The sequence below is a fragment of the Xenopus laevis genome, chromosome 2L, assembly GCF_017654675.1.
Source record: "Xenopus laevis strain J_2021 chromosome 2L, Xenopus_laevis_v10.1, whole genome shotgun sequence".
NCBI lineage: Eukaryota > Metazoa > Chordata > Amphibia > Anura > Pipidae > Xenopus > Xenopus laevis.
In genome coordinates, this window is record NC_054373.1 from 79,511,377 (window position 1) to 79,527,687 (window position 16,311).

Here is a 16,311-nt window from a genome sequence, read left to right on the forward strand (position 1 = left end):
GTCTTCTATTTAGTGTACATTGCTGTGCAAAGCCTCAGTAGAACCAAGATAAGCAGTTACAAGTTCACAGTGCTCAGGGTGGAAGAAATCTCAGTATCGTTAGGTGAGGCCAAGTTAAAGGGAAATAAAAGCCAAAACATCTAAGCCACCACTCCTCTCTAGGCTATAAGAGAATACTACAAATTGCAAGTTGCTTTCATCTTTTTTTTCCAGATAAGTCCATCCTTTCTGATTTCCTTGTTCAGCGATTGAAGCAGGCTCAGTATGCTATAGGGGTAATTTACAATGCCCTAGGCGGTGTGCAAAGTGCAAAAAAAGTTCACAAGTGGGTTTTTTTGCACTTTGTACACTCCATTTCAGAGTGCAGAGACCTGCAGAATATGCCTGGACTTAGATACCGCCTGACGCAAAAGGGGTGGGCATGAGGAGCATCAGTCTTTCTTTTTGGCCATCTGAGGCCTGCAACGCCACCCCCGCACACCCTAGTGCTTATCTTACATGCCCTGGAAGGGGTCCTAGTGGTGGGCAGAAATTCAGCTCTTAAAGGTACCTGGAGTGGCTTTTTTTTGTCACCCCTGCTACCTTGGTCTGCGCTCCTACCTGAGGTGAGTTTTTCAACTTACCTCATTGGTGCAGCACCCCTGAGGAGGAGGCATGTAGGCCAGGCCCAAGGACAGGGCTAGCTTTGCCCCTTTGTGCCCTAGCATCTGTCAGGGGTAGGGTTGCCACCTGGCCGGTAAAAATGATAGTCGATCCCAATGTGATTAATAGGGAAAAAAGATAAATATGTAGGAAAGCCGGTATTTTTTTTCCAGAAAAGGTGGGAACCCTAGTCAGGGGATGGTAAATAACCCCTAAAATATATTATGACTATCCAAAATTAGGATAATTATTTTAGTACAAAAAAAAATAGAGAAAAGCCACCTAGAAACATTAATGTTATCTTCTGTTTCATGAGTCATGGTTATTAGATTTTTTTGTTGTAATTTGTATGTTCCATGTATACACCCATTTGCAGAATATGTTTGCACTTTATTAATACTTGTTAAAAATACAGGTATGGCATCTGTTATTCAGAAACCCATTATCCAGAAAGCAACGAATTACGGAAAGGCCATTTCCCATAACCACCATTTTATTCAAATAAACCAAACTTTTACAAAGGATTTACTTTTTCTCTGTAATAATAAAATAGTATTTTGTACTTGTTTCAAACTAAAATATAAGTATTCCTCTTCGGAGGCAAAACAATCCTAATGGGTTTAAATAATTTTTGTATCATACTTCAGGCATGGAGATCCAAATTACAGAAATATCCTTTATCTGGAAAACCCCAGGTCCCGAGCATTCTGGATAACAGATCACATACCTGTAATAATAATAAACAGGTAATGATTAGTTTAAATGATACAAAAATATTGACTGCTTTGCAGATTTTCATTATAAGTTGCGCATCGGTGCATCTTTTTGGTTAATGTTTTCTGCAAACACAGTAGCATATTACAACATCACTGAGCATGTTATCCTCTTGTCTTCAAGCCAGATGTGTTCCATTAGGCATATAAACAAAACCATATGCTCTGGCTGCACACCTCTGTAGCACCTCTTTAGGCTTTGCATTCAGTGCAGCTCCTCTGCTATTGGATAGGGCCATGATTTATTACTGTTTAGTAACAGACAATCTGAAGTCTGCAGTGTGTTTCTCTGTGTTTATTCAGAATTTGTTAGTGCAGCACGCAGAATTGCTTAGTAAGTACATTTCAACTTTTTTTGTTTAGATTAGTGCACATTGGAATGCTGTGTGTAATATTTTATCAACATGATTTTTATTTTTTTTATTTTCTGGAGTGATGAAGCTCTTAAGTTTGTGCAGTTTAACCGTGTCTTTACTACCGAATATATAATACAGTTGTATATAAAGATGGCTTGTGAAATTATTCCCTTTTGAATTACCAACCCATCTCTGTATGTAGATTAAAGTGGGCCAAAGTGCAAAATGTAAAACATAGACATAAAAACACCATGCCACTACTTTTTTGCATCTGATGTTGCCTGATGCAAATCTCCTAGTATGGGGTTCAAACAAATGTACCTGACCGTGACTGGTATGTTTTCAGGCGCAACCAAATAAGGTGCATTTTGGGTAGCCCATGCACATCAACATGCACACTGCAGCATGTAATACCCTCTATTTGTGTCTGTTAGTTACCTGTCCATCTACATTGTAAGCTCTACAGGGCAGGGATCTCCTTATTCTTGTCCGTTTGACATTTTGCTCTTAAAAAATACATTTCTATTCATATATATATATATATATATATATATATATATATATATATATATATATATATATATATATATATATATATATATATATATATATATATATATATATATATACACACACACACGTTTTTGTACTTATTCCTTCCAATTCATTTTTGCTTTCCTCTAAGTCACCACAGCAAATTGCATGGGCACTCGATCTGATAAATCATTATACTGAGTGAGGACATGCCACTTTTAATGGTATGCTTACTTTGAAAATCTGTCTTGTTATTTATGTTAATACTAGGCAGAACAAAGGGAGATAAAACTGATTTTAGACCCACTACATATTTCAGCTTCCCTGTATATTATTCTGATTTGAATCTTTAAAAAGGATTTAATAGGGATTTAAGATCCATAGAAAGAACTATAATCAAATGTTCAATTCTTTAATAAAAGTAATTATCTCCTCCCTTACCAGGCTAGTTCTGTGATGTTAATTATGTAATAGGTCAAACCTGTTGAAGGTCCTTACTTTGCTTATAGCACTAACTGATGTTTTGAATAACCTTTATCCAAAAAAACAATCCTTAGTTTTATTAGCCTGTTCCTCATATTTATTTACAAATTGTTTCAAATGTGGATAAACTGGTAGTGCAGATTCTCTGGAGGAATGTAATTATTTCTGGCTAAATATTTAAAAATCCATTTATAAGTCTGAGAATTTAATTATTCCTATTGTAATTTCTGAGCTATAACATATACAGTATATGGATATCCCCAAGACCCAGAGATATTCCCTTTACTCCTACCCACTCCCATCACACTCTCATATGTTTTAGGCTTTTCTCACCTGCAGTAGTTATAGCTCAGCATGAAATATGCCATAGAGCAGTGGATAGTGTCCAGGATGCCTGGGGATGCAGTGGGCATTGAGCATGCAGGAAACTGAGATATAATGTAACCCTAAAGGTGTCAAGACAATGTTTTATTGCTTACTGTGAGTGTTGTGACGCTAACATGCTTTTCCTGAGATCCTGGAAATACCATGGTATTGGGGTAAATGATCGAGTTTAGCTTGGATTTAGCGTGGATCTGCTACCCAGCTATTATTATTCTTAATGAATTGAATTTATGCTTAACATATGTTTTGCCTTTTGTTTTAAACATGAAAAATCAATTGTTTGTGTTATTTATTGTTCTTAACAGGGAGCATGGTCCTTGCAAGGTAGATAATTAGATTACCAGTATAAAACCCCCTCCTTTCACCTTTTGTTGTGACTGATTAGCTATCTCTACGCTGCTAATTGAATTATCTACTTTGCAAGCACCAAGCATAGCGTAGTTTAAATTTCCCTCATTGCTCTTTTAATATTAAGGTTATAGCATTCTGTTAAAAACAAAATCAAGCTGCTTATGTGTGTGTGCATGTATCTGTTACTTAAGAGCTAAGAAACACAAAGCAAAATAAAACAAGAGAGGACTAATATTTAGAATCATTTCTATGGTATTTACAGCAGAAAAGTAAGCACATATAGGGGCAAATTTACTAAAGGGCGAAGTGACGTCATTTCAGTGTTTCGCCAATTTACTAACAGTCGCTGGTGTAACTTCGCTAGTGAAGGAGATAGACTCTAGCACTAATTTGCACTCTTACACCAGGTGAAGTTTCGCTCTGGCGAAATAGCGTTACTTCGCAAATTCACTAAGATGCGGATTTTACTGAACGTTACCTCTTGCGCCAGACTTGCCTTCGCCACCTCAGACCAGGCAAAGTGCAATAGAGTAGATAGGACTTCCTCAAAAAATAGTTGAACATTTTCCCCAAAAAACGCTGGCGACTTTTCATTTTTCAGAGTGATAGGCTGCAAAAGATTATACATTTTTTCTGGGGTACCCGGCTTCCCTCCTACATTTCCTAACATATGGCACATAAACTATACACTGGGCTCATGTGTAGGGCATAATAACAACTCTATTTTATTTTATTAAGGTTCCCTGGGCTTGTGTAGTGTAATGTATTTGCTGCAACATATACGTCCATTCAACTTTAAATTCCCGCCATTTCTCAAAAGAGCAAACAGATTTTTTTATATTCAATTTTAAAATCTGACATGGGGCTAGACATATTGTTAGTTTCCCAGCTGCCCCAGTCATGTGACCTGTGCCTGCACTTGAGGATGGAACTACTTTCTGGCAGGCTGTTATTTCTTCTACTTAATGTAACTGAATCAGTCTGTGTTGGACTTGGCTTTTACTATTGAGTGCTGTTCTTAGATCTACCAGGCAGCTGTTATCTTGTGTTAGGAAGCTGCTATCTCGTTACCTTCCCATTGTTCTTTTGTTTGGCTGCTGGGGGGGGGGGAGGGAGGGGGTGATATCAGTCCAGCTTGCAGTACAGCAGTAAAGAGTGATTGAAGTTTATCAGAGCACAAGTCACATCACTGTGTCTAGCCCCATGTCAGATTTCAAAATTGAATATAACAAAATCTGTTTGTTCTTTTGAAGAATGAATTTCAATGAAAAATTCTGCTGGAGCAGCACTATTAACTGATGCGTTTTGAAAAAAACATGTTTTCCCATGACAGTATCCCTTTAAGTACATCTGAGATAAATCTTCCTTACCTTGGATGGATAAACACAGTCACAGTGTGTACCAAAACATTTTTAAATGCAAGGTTAAATATTATTTCATTAAAGGGGTGGTTCACCTTTACAATCAATTTTAGTATGTTGACCTTCATTTTTTCTTTGTTATAGTTTTGAATGTCTTCTTCTGTCTCTTTCCAGCTCTTTTCCAGCCATATAAAACAAATACTTTGTAAGGCTACAAATGTATAGTTATTGCTACTTTTTATTACTCATCCTTCGATTCAGGCCTCTACTATTCATATTCCAGTCTCTTATTAATTTCAGTGCATGGTTGCTAGGGTAATTTGGACCATAGCAACCAGATTTCTGAAACTGCAAACTAGAGAGCTGCTGAATAAAAAGCAAAATAACTATAAAAAACACAAATAATAAGAAATGAAAACCAACTCTAAATTGACTCAGAATATCACTCTTTACATCATACTTAAAAATATCTCAAAGGTGAACAGCCCCTATTAGGCTTTACATTCTTTTTTTTACATTACTGCTTTAAGTCTATGGCAAACATTGTTGTTTGCAGTGCCTAGCATACTGTACTTTATTTATGACTTTATTCTTTCAAACCATTTTTAGTGTTTTATGGGTTAGATCTCCTTATGCTAGTCTGTTGATTATTTTAGAGAACCATAAGTAACATATTTTGTTTGGCATTAAGAACGTGGATTTGGTCTGCAGCTTTACCATATTATTTTGCTATATTGTGAGTTTATCATACTACTTTTTTTTATGGTACGGCTCATTTTTCAACATCGGATGCATTTGCACCTGGGCAGTAACCCATGGCAACCAATCAAATGTTTTGCTGTCATTGTTCTAGCTGGTTAAAATAAGCTAATCGCTGATTGGTTGCTATGGGTTACTGCCCAGGTACAAATGTATCCAGTGCTGATAAATGAGCTGTCTCTTCAATGCTACACAGGTTCAATGGCTTGTACAATCTAAAACTGGAATTTAAAGTAATGTGAAAACTCATATCTCACTTTAATGTCAAGATGAACTGTTTCTTCACACTTCACAGCAAAAGAGAAATTAGAGCTGGATTTTTTTTCCTATTATGTTATAAACAGTTAAGACCCGTGAATCGACTGAAATCTGGAGATTTGAAAGCAAAAATAATGTACTCTAAAAGTAATTAGAAGTAACTCATTGGCTTGAATAGGTTTACAGATTTTGAAGGGGTTTTTTTTGGACCGTACGAACTGTCACAATTATGTTCTAGTCTTGGTCACTATAATGGGTTTGGTCTAGCCTAACATGTATGAATTAAACAGGTTCATTTATATGCACAAGTACAATGGGCAAAATGCAATTTGGGGCACAAGCCTTAATGTTTTTAAACCAAAATGCAGCATTGTTTCCCGTAATGCCAACTTCATTGTGGCACAGTCTTGCATTTACCGGAATACATGTTTATGGAAACAAATGTAATCACATGAACTTTCCTTTGTGGATAAGTTGCATGTTGCAGCTAAAATTTTCATAGTGGGATGGTGTCTCTTCCAGCACATGGTGTTAAAATTGTGTATAATTCTGATGCGCCCATTGGCGAACAAGATAAACAAACAGCCGCACTGCACAGCTATTTGGTTATGTAAGGAACAGCTGCAAGTACAGGTAAGGGACCTGTTATCCAGAATGCAAGAGACCTGGGGTTTTCCGGATAAGAGGTCTTTCAGTAATTTGGATTGCATACCTTAAATCTGCTAAAAATCATTTAAATGTTAAATAAACCAATAGGATTGTTTTACATCCAATAAATATTAATTAGGTCTTAGCTGGGTTCAAGTACAAGGTACTGTTTTGGTAATTGCAGAGAATCTTTTCAAAATAGTAATTATATGATTAAAATGGAGCCTATGAGTGATGGCCTTCCCATAATTCAGAGCTTTCTTGACAACAGGTTTTCGAATAACCTGTACCTTTAAAGAACAACGCTGATTTGTGCAGAGACTGTGATTATGTACATGAATGTAACTGCTTCGTAAATGGGCCCCCTTTAATTTCCAGACAAGGGCACATCATTTTAATTCATTATAATTGCTGCCAACCCAGTGTAAGGTCTGTTTCATTCTTGTCTGTGCTCCCTAATGTAGGACAATATTTTTTATCAGCAAATGTAATGATTAGCCAATCTCAGTGTAAGGTCTGTTTCATTCTTGTCTGTGCTCCCTAATGTAGGACAATATTTTTTATCAGCAAATGTAATGATTAGCCAATCTGTAGTTCTAATAGATTATGATAAGCAGGAACCCTTACCTAACAGATGGTTACAAGAAATAGTTCTACCAGGCAGAGCACTGATGTGACAAATGCAAACAAGATTAAAGATCTGGGACAACCAAAATTATTTTGGATACTTGATTTTGTGCTTGTGCATTGAAATTACTATTCTTATTGCTTCCTTAAAGAAATACAAAAGCATATTTTGACTTGAATGTACCCCATTCCCATACTAAAATAAATAACACAAATGCAAAACATGAAGTCCTAACACAATAATAACAAAACCTTATGGAGAGACATTTTAAAACAATGGCAAAATTCTTACCCACTACTATTACTTTACTTGGACATAAGACTGTTGTCCTACCCCTATTAAACAATATTAGAGCAAACCTTGCACCTTCTGTTATATTGGTTTATAGCTATCAAAAAGTGCTGTCATGATATGCTTTCCAAAATTCTTTCACTATTACCTTTAATTAAAGAGAATGTGCTAGTAAACATGTTATCTGCATCCTGTCCAGCCGCCCACATGTAAACCAAGGAGCGATAACAGTACATGTGAACAGGTGACGATTACAAAGTAATATGTACATATTACATCAGCAGAATTTGGCCGTATTTTTATTTTATTGCTATCAAACAGCCAGTGGGAGTCTTTGCTTTAGATTTTTATGCTACATGAGGAACGCAAAACAAAATATAAGGATGTGTTTCTGTGAGCAGACTGACTTAATAAGTAAAGCAGACATATAATTATTTTAATAACAAGGAATGGCTCTGAAAGAATGTTATTTTAAGCAGATTAATCCTCAACCAGAGACCCACAGTATTTATTTTGTGTATCATGCTGAAACTGGCACAACGAACAGTGACTCACAGTATGTCTTGGGCAAATTGTTTTTGATTTTTACATGAGGAAACAGGCCAAACCTGGAAATACATTGACTCTGGTTACAGAAGCTTGCGGCTAACGTGAACATGTTGAACTGCACTTTAAGTAGCTGACAGCCGATTTACACTTACACCAACTGAGTCCTTCTCTTAAGGTAGCCGAACAGGACAATCTTTGGCATTGGAGAGTTTGATCGAAGCACCTTACTCTCTGCAAATAATCAGGAACAGATATCACCGTACCATATTTGATCTTTTAAGATTGGAAATTTAAATCAATTTGCCTTAAATTATTGTATATCTATGTTCTTATGCAAAACAATTGAATCCGATGATCCATGGCTGGCCACCTTTACTAAGAGTATGTATTGGGTTTTTGCAACCCCATATCTAGGTACATGACCAGCTGCTTGATCATGTACATCTTCTGACAGTATGATAAATCAGGGATGTCAAACCTTTGACTTTCCACCTGCTGAAAGATCCAACTCCAGGATGAGCAAAGGATGAAATTCCCAGAATGTTGATGGCCATGACAATTGATATCCCCATCATCAACCGTCTGGATTTCCCACAATGTGAGCTGACATCACTGAGCTTAGCTACTCAGAGTTGCTAGGGTTACACAAAGCCCTTAATTTTACCACCCAACAGATTCAGGTTGCATTACTATGACATATGACATTAACAGCAAGACTCGAGATAGCTGTCATATCTAGTTGCTAGGGAGAAGAAAGAGAAGACATATTTAACTCAAAATAGACCATAAAAAAATACATCCATCAATTAGTCTTCTGAAATGCGTAAGAGCGACAGTTTGTTCTAAATTATGTGAAACATGGCATGACTAATAATATACTGGCAGCTAAGTGTAAAATATTAATAAGCAGATTCACCTTCAAAAACAGCAGTGGTGAATATAATAGTGGCACATTTGCATGAAATACACATCTATTGTCTGATGGAACACAGTATCATTTTTATTGCAGATTTAAATTAAAAAAGAAAAGGGGGAAACTACTGCATTTGTCCTATTCAGGCGCAGGCGTCTGGAATGCAAATTCCCTGCTTATACAGGAAATGTAATGGATAAAATGGAGTATGAGTTCAGGGACATAAATGTTTTTTCAGTTCTATTAATTGCATCACTTGCAGAAATAATTTCTTTTTCTGGTTAAGCCATAGAAGACATAACATTTATGAAGCCGCAGAGCAGAACAATTACATTGTTTAGTTCCAGCTCATATATTACACTGAGTGGTTAGGGGGGAAAAAATTGTATGCAGTAATTTTTGTGTGTTGCATGAATGCCAGGGTGTTATTGTCATGGCTGCATTTTCTTGCTTTCAGGTTTCTCTCACTCTGCCTTCACATTTGGTATTGAAAGTCACATAAGCCAGTCCAACATCAATGGGACACTAGTGCCACCTGCTGCCCTCATTTCTATCCTGCAGAAAGGTTTACAATATGTGGAAGCTGAGATCAGCATCAATGAAGTAAGTGATGTTTAAAGATAACAAATGTCAGTGTAGAAACCATGGTTAGATAAAAACATATCAGCCTGATGCAAAAGATAGATTTTAGTCATAATTTACACTGGGTTCTTTGCACATAATTCATTCTATAGTTTAAAATGTTATTCTTGAACCACTAAATGTATTTTTAGTTGTAATATTGTTTTTTAGGCAGCTGTCTCAGGTCATTTTGCCTAGTCATGTGCTGTCAGAAAGAGCCAGCACTTCCCAATCAGGCCGGCCCAGACCCACTACCTGCACTAATCTTCCCTTTTTCGGGCAGGTTGCAGCAAATACAAAGCGCACGCACATTTGGGGGGGGTAGATCGGCGGGGGGGCCCTGTGACTGCAGTCCTGGTGGGCCCAGGGCCCGCAGTCTGACCCTGTTCACAATGGAACTACTTTCAGACAGGCTATTGTTTCTCCTACTCAATGTAACTGGGGGAGTCAAGGGCGAAATAGTTTTTTTTACTATTCTCATATCTAATACTAGGTGGCACATGGAAGCATTTTTAGCAATGCTGATGTTACGGAACTGTTATCTGTTTACAATCCTATTCGTATTAAAGGGATGCGGTCATGATTTTAATTAAATTACACTGTTTACACTGCAAATAATTCACTCTACCATGTAAAGTCTCATTTCTGAACCAGCAAGTGTATTATTTTACATTTATAATATTGGCAGCCATCTCAGGTCAATTTGACTGTTCATGTGCTTTCAGGAAGAGCCAGGGATGGAACTGCTTTTTAGCAGGCTGTTGTTTCTCCTACTCAATGTAACTGAATTTGTTGCAGTGGGACCTAGATTTTACTATTAAGTGCTGTTTTTAGATCTACCAGGGAGCTGTTATCTTGTGTTAGGGAGCTGCTATCTGGTTACCTTCCCATTGGTCTGTTGTTAGGCTACTGGGGGGAAAGGGAGGTAGGTGATGTCACTCCAGCTTGCAGTACAGCAGTAAAGAATGACTGAAGTTTATCAGAGCACAAGTCACATGACTGGGGGCAGCTGGGAAACTGACAATATGTCTAGCCCTTTGTCAGATTTCAAAATTAAATATGAAAAAAATCTGTTTGCTCTTTTGAGAAACGGATTTCAGTGCAGAATTCTGCTGGAGCAGCACTAATAACTGATGCATTTTGAAAAAAAAACATTTTCCCATGACAGTATCCCTTTAGAAAAACCTATAGGTGAATGAACTGTATGCAAGTAAACCAGGGTGTCCAAATTATATACTGCATAAGACAAACCAAAATACAAGAAAGGACTTAACCCCCAGATGACTGTAATTATGTCCATATACTGTACAATATAAGAGTAAAAAGCCAATATTTACTAATCTACATCACACTTAGCCAGCAGATTAATACATTTTGGCTTTTTACTCTTATATTTTATGCGGATGTAATTACAGTCATCTGGGGGTTAAGTCCTTTCTTGTATTTTGGTTTCTATTACTTGGTTAGCTTCCCATTGTTCTGCAGAAGGGATGCTGTGGGCCAGGTGGTGAAATCACTCCAACATGCAGTGCAGCAGTAAAGAGTGACTATCAGAGCACAAGTTGCATGACTGGTGGCACCTATGAAACTAACACCATGTCTAGCCCCACGTCAGATTTCAAAATTAAATATAACAAAAATCTGTGTGCGCTTCTGAAAAATGGATTTCAATGCAGAATTCTGCTGACATGTTTTGCTAAAAAACATGTTTTATCATGATAGTATCCCTTTAAGGATCCACTGCAAAGATTGTTTTTTGCATAATGATGTCACTCAGGAGAAAGCCTTGGCCTTGGTGTTCCATCATCAATATTATCCCAATTTTAAACCAGTAATCTATAAGACTATTGTGATAATTCACTCTAGAGCTAGACTTTTAACAAGGAGTTATATAATAAAAGATGCACGGTTTGTTATTGGTCTAATCACCAATAGCAACCAATCACCAGGAAACATTTACTAGTCTCATGTTTACTAATTCTCAAGCAAACACCTTATTTCTTCCTATGAGTTACTGCACACTGGCAAAACCTGTTCCTTTTATTACACAGAGGGTTAGCCTTGCAACTGTTGTGTAATTATGCAAACAAGACATTTTATAAATACCCTACAGCAGGCCCCCCAACCTTTTATACCTGAGAGCCAAAGAGTTGAGGATCAAGCATGGAAAAGGTTCCCGGGGCGGGTTAAATAAGGGCCTCCCAATCCGTAATCCCCTTCAGTTGGAGTATAATGTGTCTCAGGCTAAATACTGGCAATTAGCTTAAGGTTCTAACCCATGGATTATTCAGCCAATTCCAACCCCTTCACCCTCATAGGACACCCTCCCGATCAATAAACCCATAGGCACCATTTTAGCTTGCAGTTAGGCAGGACAACTGATTGGGACCAGAAGGGTATTACGAATCGGGAAGGTGTCCTATGAGGGTTAAGGGGTTGGAATTGGCTGAATGATCCGTGGGCTAGAACCTTAAAGGGATACTGTCATGGGAAAAAAAAATGTTCAAAATGAATCAGTTAATAGTGCTGCTCCAGCAGAAATCTGCACTGAAATCCATTTCTCAAAAGAGCAAACATATTTTCAATTTTGAAATCTGACATGGGGCTAGACATTTTGTCAATTTCCCAGCTGCCCCATGTCATGTGTTACTGGGCCCCACAGTAAATTGTTTTTCAGAGCTGTTTTACCAATATTTATTGAAACTGTATATGAATTACTAGGCCCCCTGCAGCCACAGGGTCTGATTCCTTTGTAGTTATGCCCCTGATGGAAGTGGAAATGTTGACTAATATTCCAGTGCTTAACAAAAAAATCTGTGTCTAGGATGGTACAGTATTTGATGGTCGTCCAATAGAATCATTGTCTCTAATTGATGCTGTGATGCCGGATGTTGTACAAACACGACAACAGGCCTTCAGGGAAAAGTTAGCTCAACAACAAGCTGCTTCGACTGTCACTGCACCCAGTGCAGCTCCAACGGCACCTGCTCCTCCATCACAATCAAGCACACCAAAGAATGGAGCAGCCACTGTGAATGGGGAAGAAAATGGGGCACATGCAATAAGTAAGTTGATTTTCTGTGAATTAATTTCCCAGTTTTATCACTGTGCTTTGTGCACTTAACTAAACAGTACAAGCTTCATAGTGAATGGGGATCTGAATCCTAATCTGTATATTCAAATCTGACTAGATTCATTTGACGCTCAGAACCCACAGTTCAATTGCAGAAATATCCATTGTTGGACAGCTGTCAAATTATTTCAATACTCGCTAAATGGCTAAAGTTATAAGCATATGCTGAGTTTCTAAGAACATTATACAACAGCATGGGCAAATATTTTTCCAATCCAGTAGCTCATAGCAAGCAGCATCAGTTAGTATTTACTAGAAAACTGAATAACTAGAGTCCATGTTACTGCATACCCCTCCTAAAAAATAAAACATTTTTCCTTTAAAGGGGTGGTTCACCTTTAAGTTAACTTTTAGTATGTTATAGAATGGACAATTCTAATCAATTTTGCAATTGGTCTTAATTTTTTTCTTATTTTTTAATCGTTGTTGAATTATTTGCCTTTTTTTCTTCTCATCTTTCTATTCTGGCCCTCTCCTATTCATACTCTTATTCAAATCAATGCATGGATGCTAGGGTAATTTGGGCCCTAGCAACCAGATTGCTGAAATTGCAAACTGGAGAGCTGATGAATAAAAAGCTAAATAACGCAAAACCCACAAATGATAAAAAATGAAAACCAATTGCAAAGTGTCTCAGAATATTGATATCTACATTATACTAAAAGTTGCTCACAGGTGAACAATAGTGATGGGCGAATTTGTCCAGTTTCGCCGCGAATTTCCCACGAAATTTGCGAAACTGGTGAGAAACGATTTTGACGCGTCGAAAAACCTTTGACGCGTCGAAATCAAGATGCCAGCAAATTTTCATTGCAAATACGCAAATTTATTCGCCGGCAGCGAAACTGCAAAATTCGCCACAAGTTTGCGGCTGTCGAATAAATTTGCCCATCACTAGTGAACAACCCCTTTAAACCTGATGTTCACTGACCCCTCTTCTATCACAATGTTTACAAGGTGTTGGAATGTTTGGTGCTTTTTAATTACTTATAAGTGCATCAAATGCTACAAACAGGAATTGTGAAGAGACTGCACTTAATTATATTGTTTTATTAAAAACATCGCTACCTTATTAAAATATCCAATATATATATATATACCTCATATATCATGATATATATGACATCCGAACTCCCCAGAAATGGCTGTGCATGAACAGAACAAAAAAAATATATGTCTTATCTGATTTTTGATGATTTGTTTGGCTCTGATGTCTTTATCATAAGCCTTTTTTAAAAACAATTCCCTTTGCTAAAGAGCAAAATGGCATTTCTCATTATAGTGAAATGGTCTGCTCCTGTCAAATATACTTTCAGTCATGATATATAGACATCCCGTGTTGTTTCTGCTCTTTCACACCAGACTGTAGTTGGAATAAATATGATACATTTGGCCCTTGCAGAGTTTCTTTATGACTGTACACATGATGCAAAACGGACTTCTCTCTGAAGGTTTCACAAACCATGTACAATATGCAGTGATCCGTTTCCATGTCATTTAATAGAATTTGGATTTGGTTTTCAAATTTCTTATAGCATTTCAACAGCGTAAAAAATGTTTTCGTTACCACCAGCTGATTTGCATCATCAGATATCAATTGTGTATAATACGTTTCTGATTTGTTTCACAGACAACCATGCAGAAGCAATGGAAATTGATGGGGATGTAGAAATTCCACCAAATAAAGCAACGGTCCTTCGAGGGCATGAGTCAGAGGTATTCATTTGTGCTTGGAATCCTGTGAGCGATCTCTTAGCATCTGGGTAAGGAAAATAGTATTGCTTTGCAATTTGAACATTGTTATTTTGTAGTCCTTAAATAATAATTCCTTAAGGCACAAATGGGGGAATGTAATAAAAGTTGCAAAGAGCAAAACAATTTGCAATGTAATATTTGTCCTTAAACTGTTATCACATTGCAAATTTTCATTGAGCATTGCCCACTTTTAAGAAGTGCTTGAAGGTGTCGTAATCTTTTGGAGTAAACACAGCAACTTTTTCAGTAAGAAGTTTTTTTACATTCACTGTGCACTGGCGCAAACTATAAAATTTGCAAACCTTCTTCCACTGTCGGAAGTGGTCGCTAAACAGTTTCTGGGTTCAGAAAAGCTATATTGAATTTGCGCAAAGAAACATTTGTTAGCACAGAGGCATAACTTTTCACATTGCAAATATTTTTTCCGTTACTGACTTTTATTATATTCCCCCAAAAGACTTTTATTACTCTTGTATATATGGAGTATAAAACAATTAAGGGGCGAGTTTAATAGTTTAGACTTGCCATGGTATGCCATATTGGTATATTTCCTCCTCTCTCAAATAACCTTCTAGTTTACCCATTCTCTTTTAATTGCTCTGACAAATTTGTGATGCCTTCTTATCTTTTGGTTTTACTTTCTTGAGCTTATTCTATTCTTACTCCTGCTATGTCTTTTGCTTCTCCTCTCTACTCTGGTCTCTCATTGGCCTGCACCTGAGTAGACTTGGTGCATTTTATTGCATATTGGGGTTTTAGTCTTAACATAAAGATTTATTAACATGAGATTTATTGCTAAACCCCAAAAGACTCACTTACTATGGGTATGTTGCAAGTGCTGAAGTACTCAGGGTATACCCATTAGAGTTCCAGATAAAAAATCCACCACTAGCTGCTGGGCTTATACTATATACAGATAGAAAAGATCAATCGTGCCATACCTGCACAGTGTCCAGAAAATTGCGCCGGCGTCCAAAAAAAATCAGATTGTGGTACGACTGTGATCATAAATATAAACTTTCATTTCAAAGGTCTGGAGACTCAACAGCAAGGATATGGAACCTGATTGAAAACAGCAATAGTAATTCAACTCAACTAGTTTTAAGGCACTGTATACGAGAAGGTGGCCAAGACGTTCCCAGCAACAAAGACGTAACTTCTTTGGACTGGAATGTGAGTTATTTACTGTCAAAAAGCATTAATATTAAAGTAAACACCAATGTTCTAGAAGTCTTTTACATTTTTAATTAGCACATTTCTACTCATTTAAGCAATTTGTACTTTATGCTATCCTACCTTTCTCTGAAAAAGCCTGGAAGCAACTTTCCTTGTATTGATTTATTTAAGACTTCAATTCTAATAAAATGTTTATCGTAGTTTGGCTAGAAAGCTTAATGGCTTAATGGACATTCTGGTTCTGGTTTACATGGTTTTTACTCTGCAAGGAAAATATAAAATGCTACAATAAATGAACAATATATCCAGTAGAAACAAAACCAAGCAACCATTAAAAGCAGAGAAGCATATTCTTTTTACAGGAAATAGATTGCCCCAAGAAATTAATCACTGCATTCCAGTTTTCCATAGGTTTCAAGACCAGCATCACCTTTAGCTGTCTGTTATATATATATATATATATATATATATATATATATATATATATATATATATATATATATATATATATATATATATATATATATATATATATATATAAAATTTGCACTTGTTTATATAAAAAGATAGCAATATGGTAGAGCCGCATATCATCAGACTGTACCTTTCTAACAATTTAGAATAAAACCCACACAATGTATAAATTGGATACCTAATGTATAAATGTAAATATTGTTACTATGAAACATATTTTGT

The 16,311-nt window shown here is 36.7% G+C and overlaps 1 protein-coding gene across 5 annotated transcripts in view; it reads left to right on the forward strand.

The window, feature by feature from the left end:
- The window catches only part of tbl1x.L (transducin beta like 1 X-linked L homeolog), a 173,939-nt gene that overhangs the window by 140,969 nt on the left and 16,659 nt on the right, over nt 1–16,311 (forward strand). For all 5 annotated transcript variants that reach the window (XM_018246614.2, XM_041582080.1, XM_041582081.1 and 2 more), the window contains 4 exons: nt 9,388–9,533; nt 12,376–12,616; nt 14,315–14,447; nt 15,471–15,612. In XM_018246614.2, coding sequence (XP_018102103.1) covers nt 9,388–9,533; nt 12,376–12,616; nt 14,315–14,447; nt 15,471–15,612 — 662 coding nt within the window. The remainder of the gene's footprint in view (nt 1–9,387; nt 9,534–12,375; nt 12,617–14,314; nt 14,448–15,470; nt 15,613–16,311) is intronic.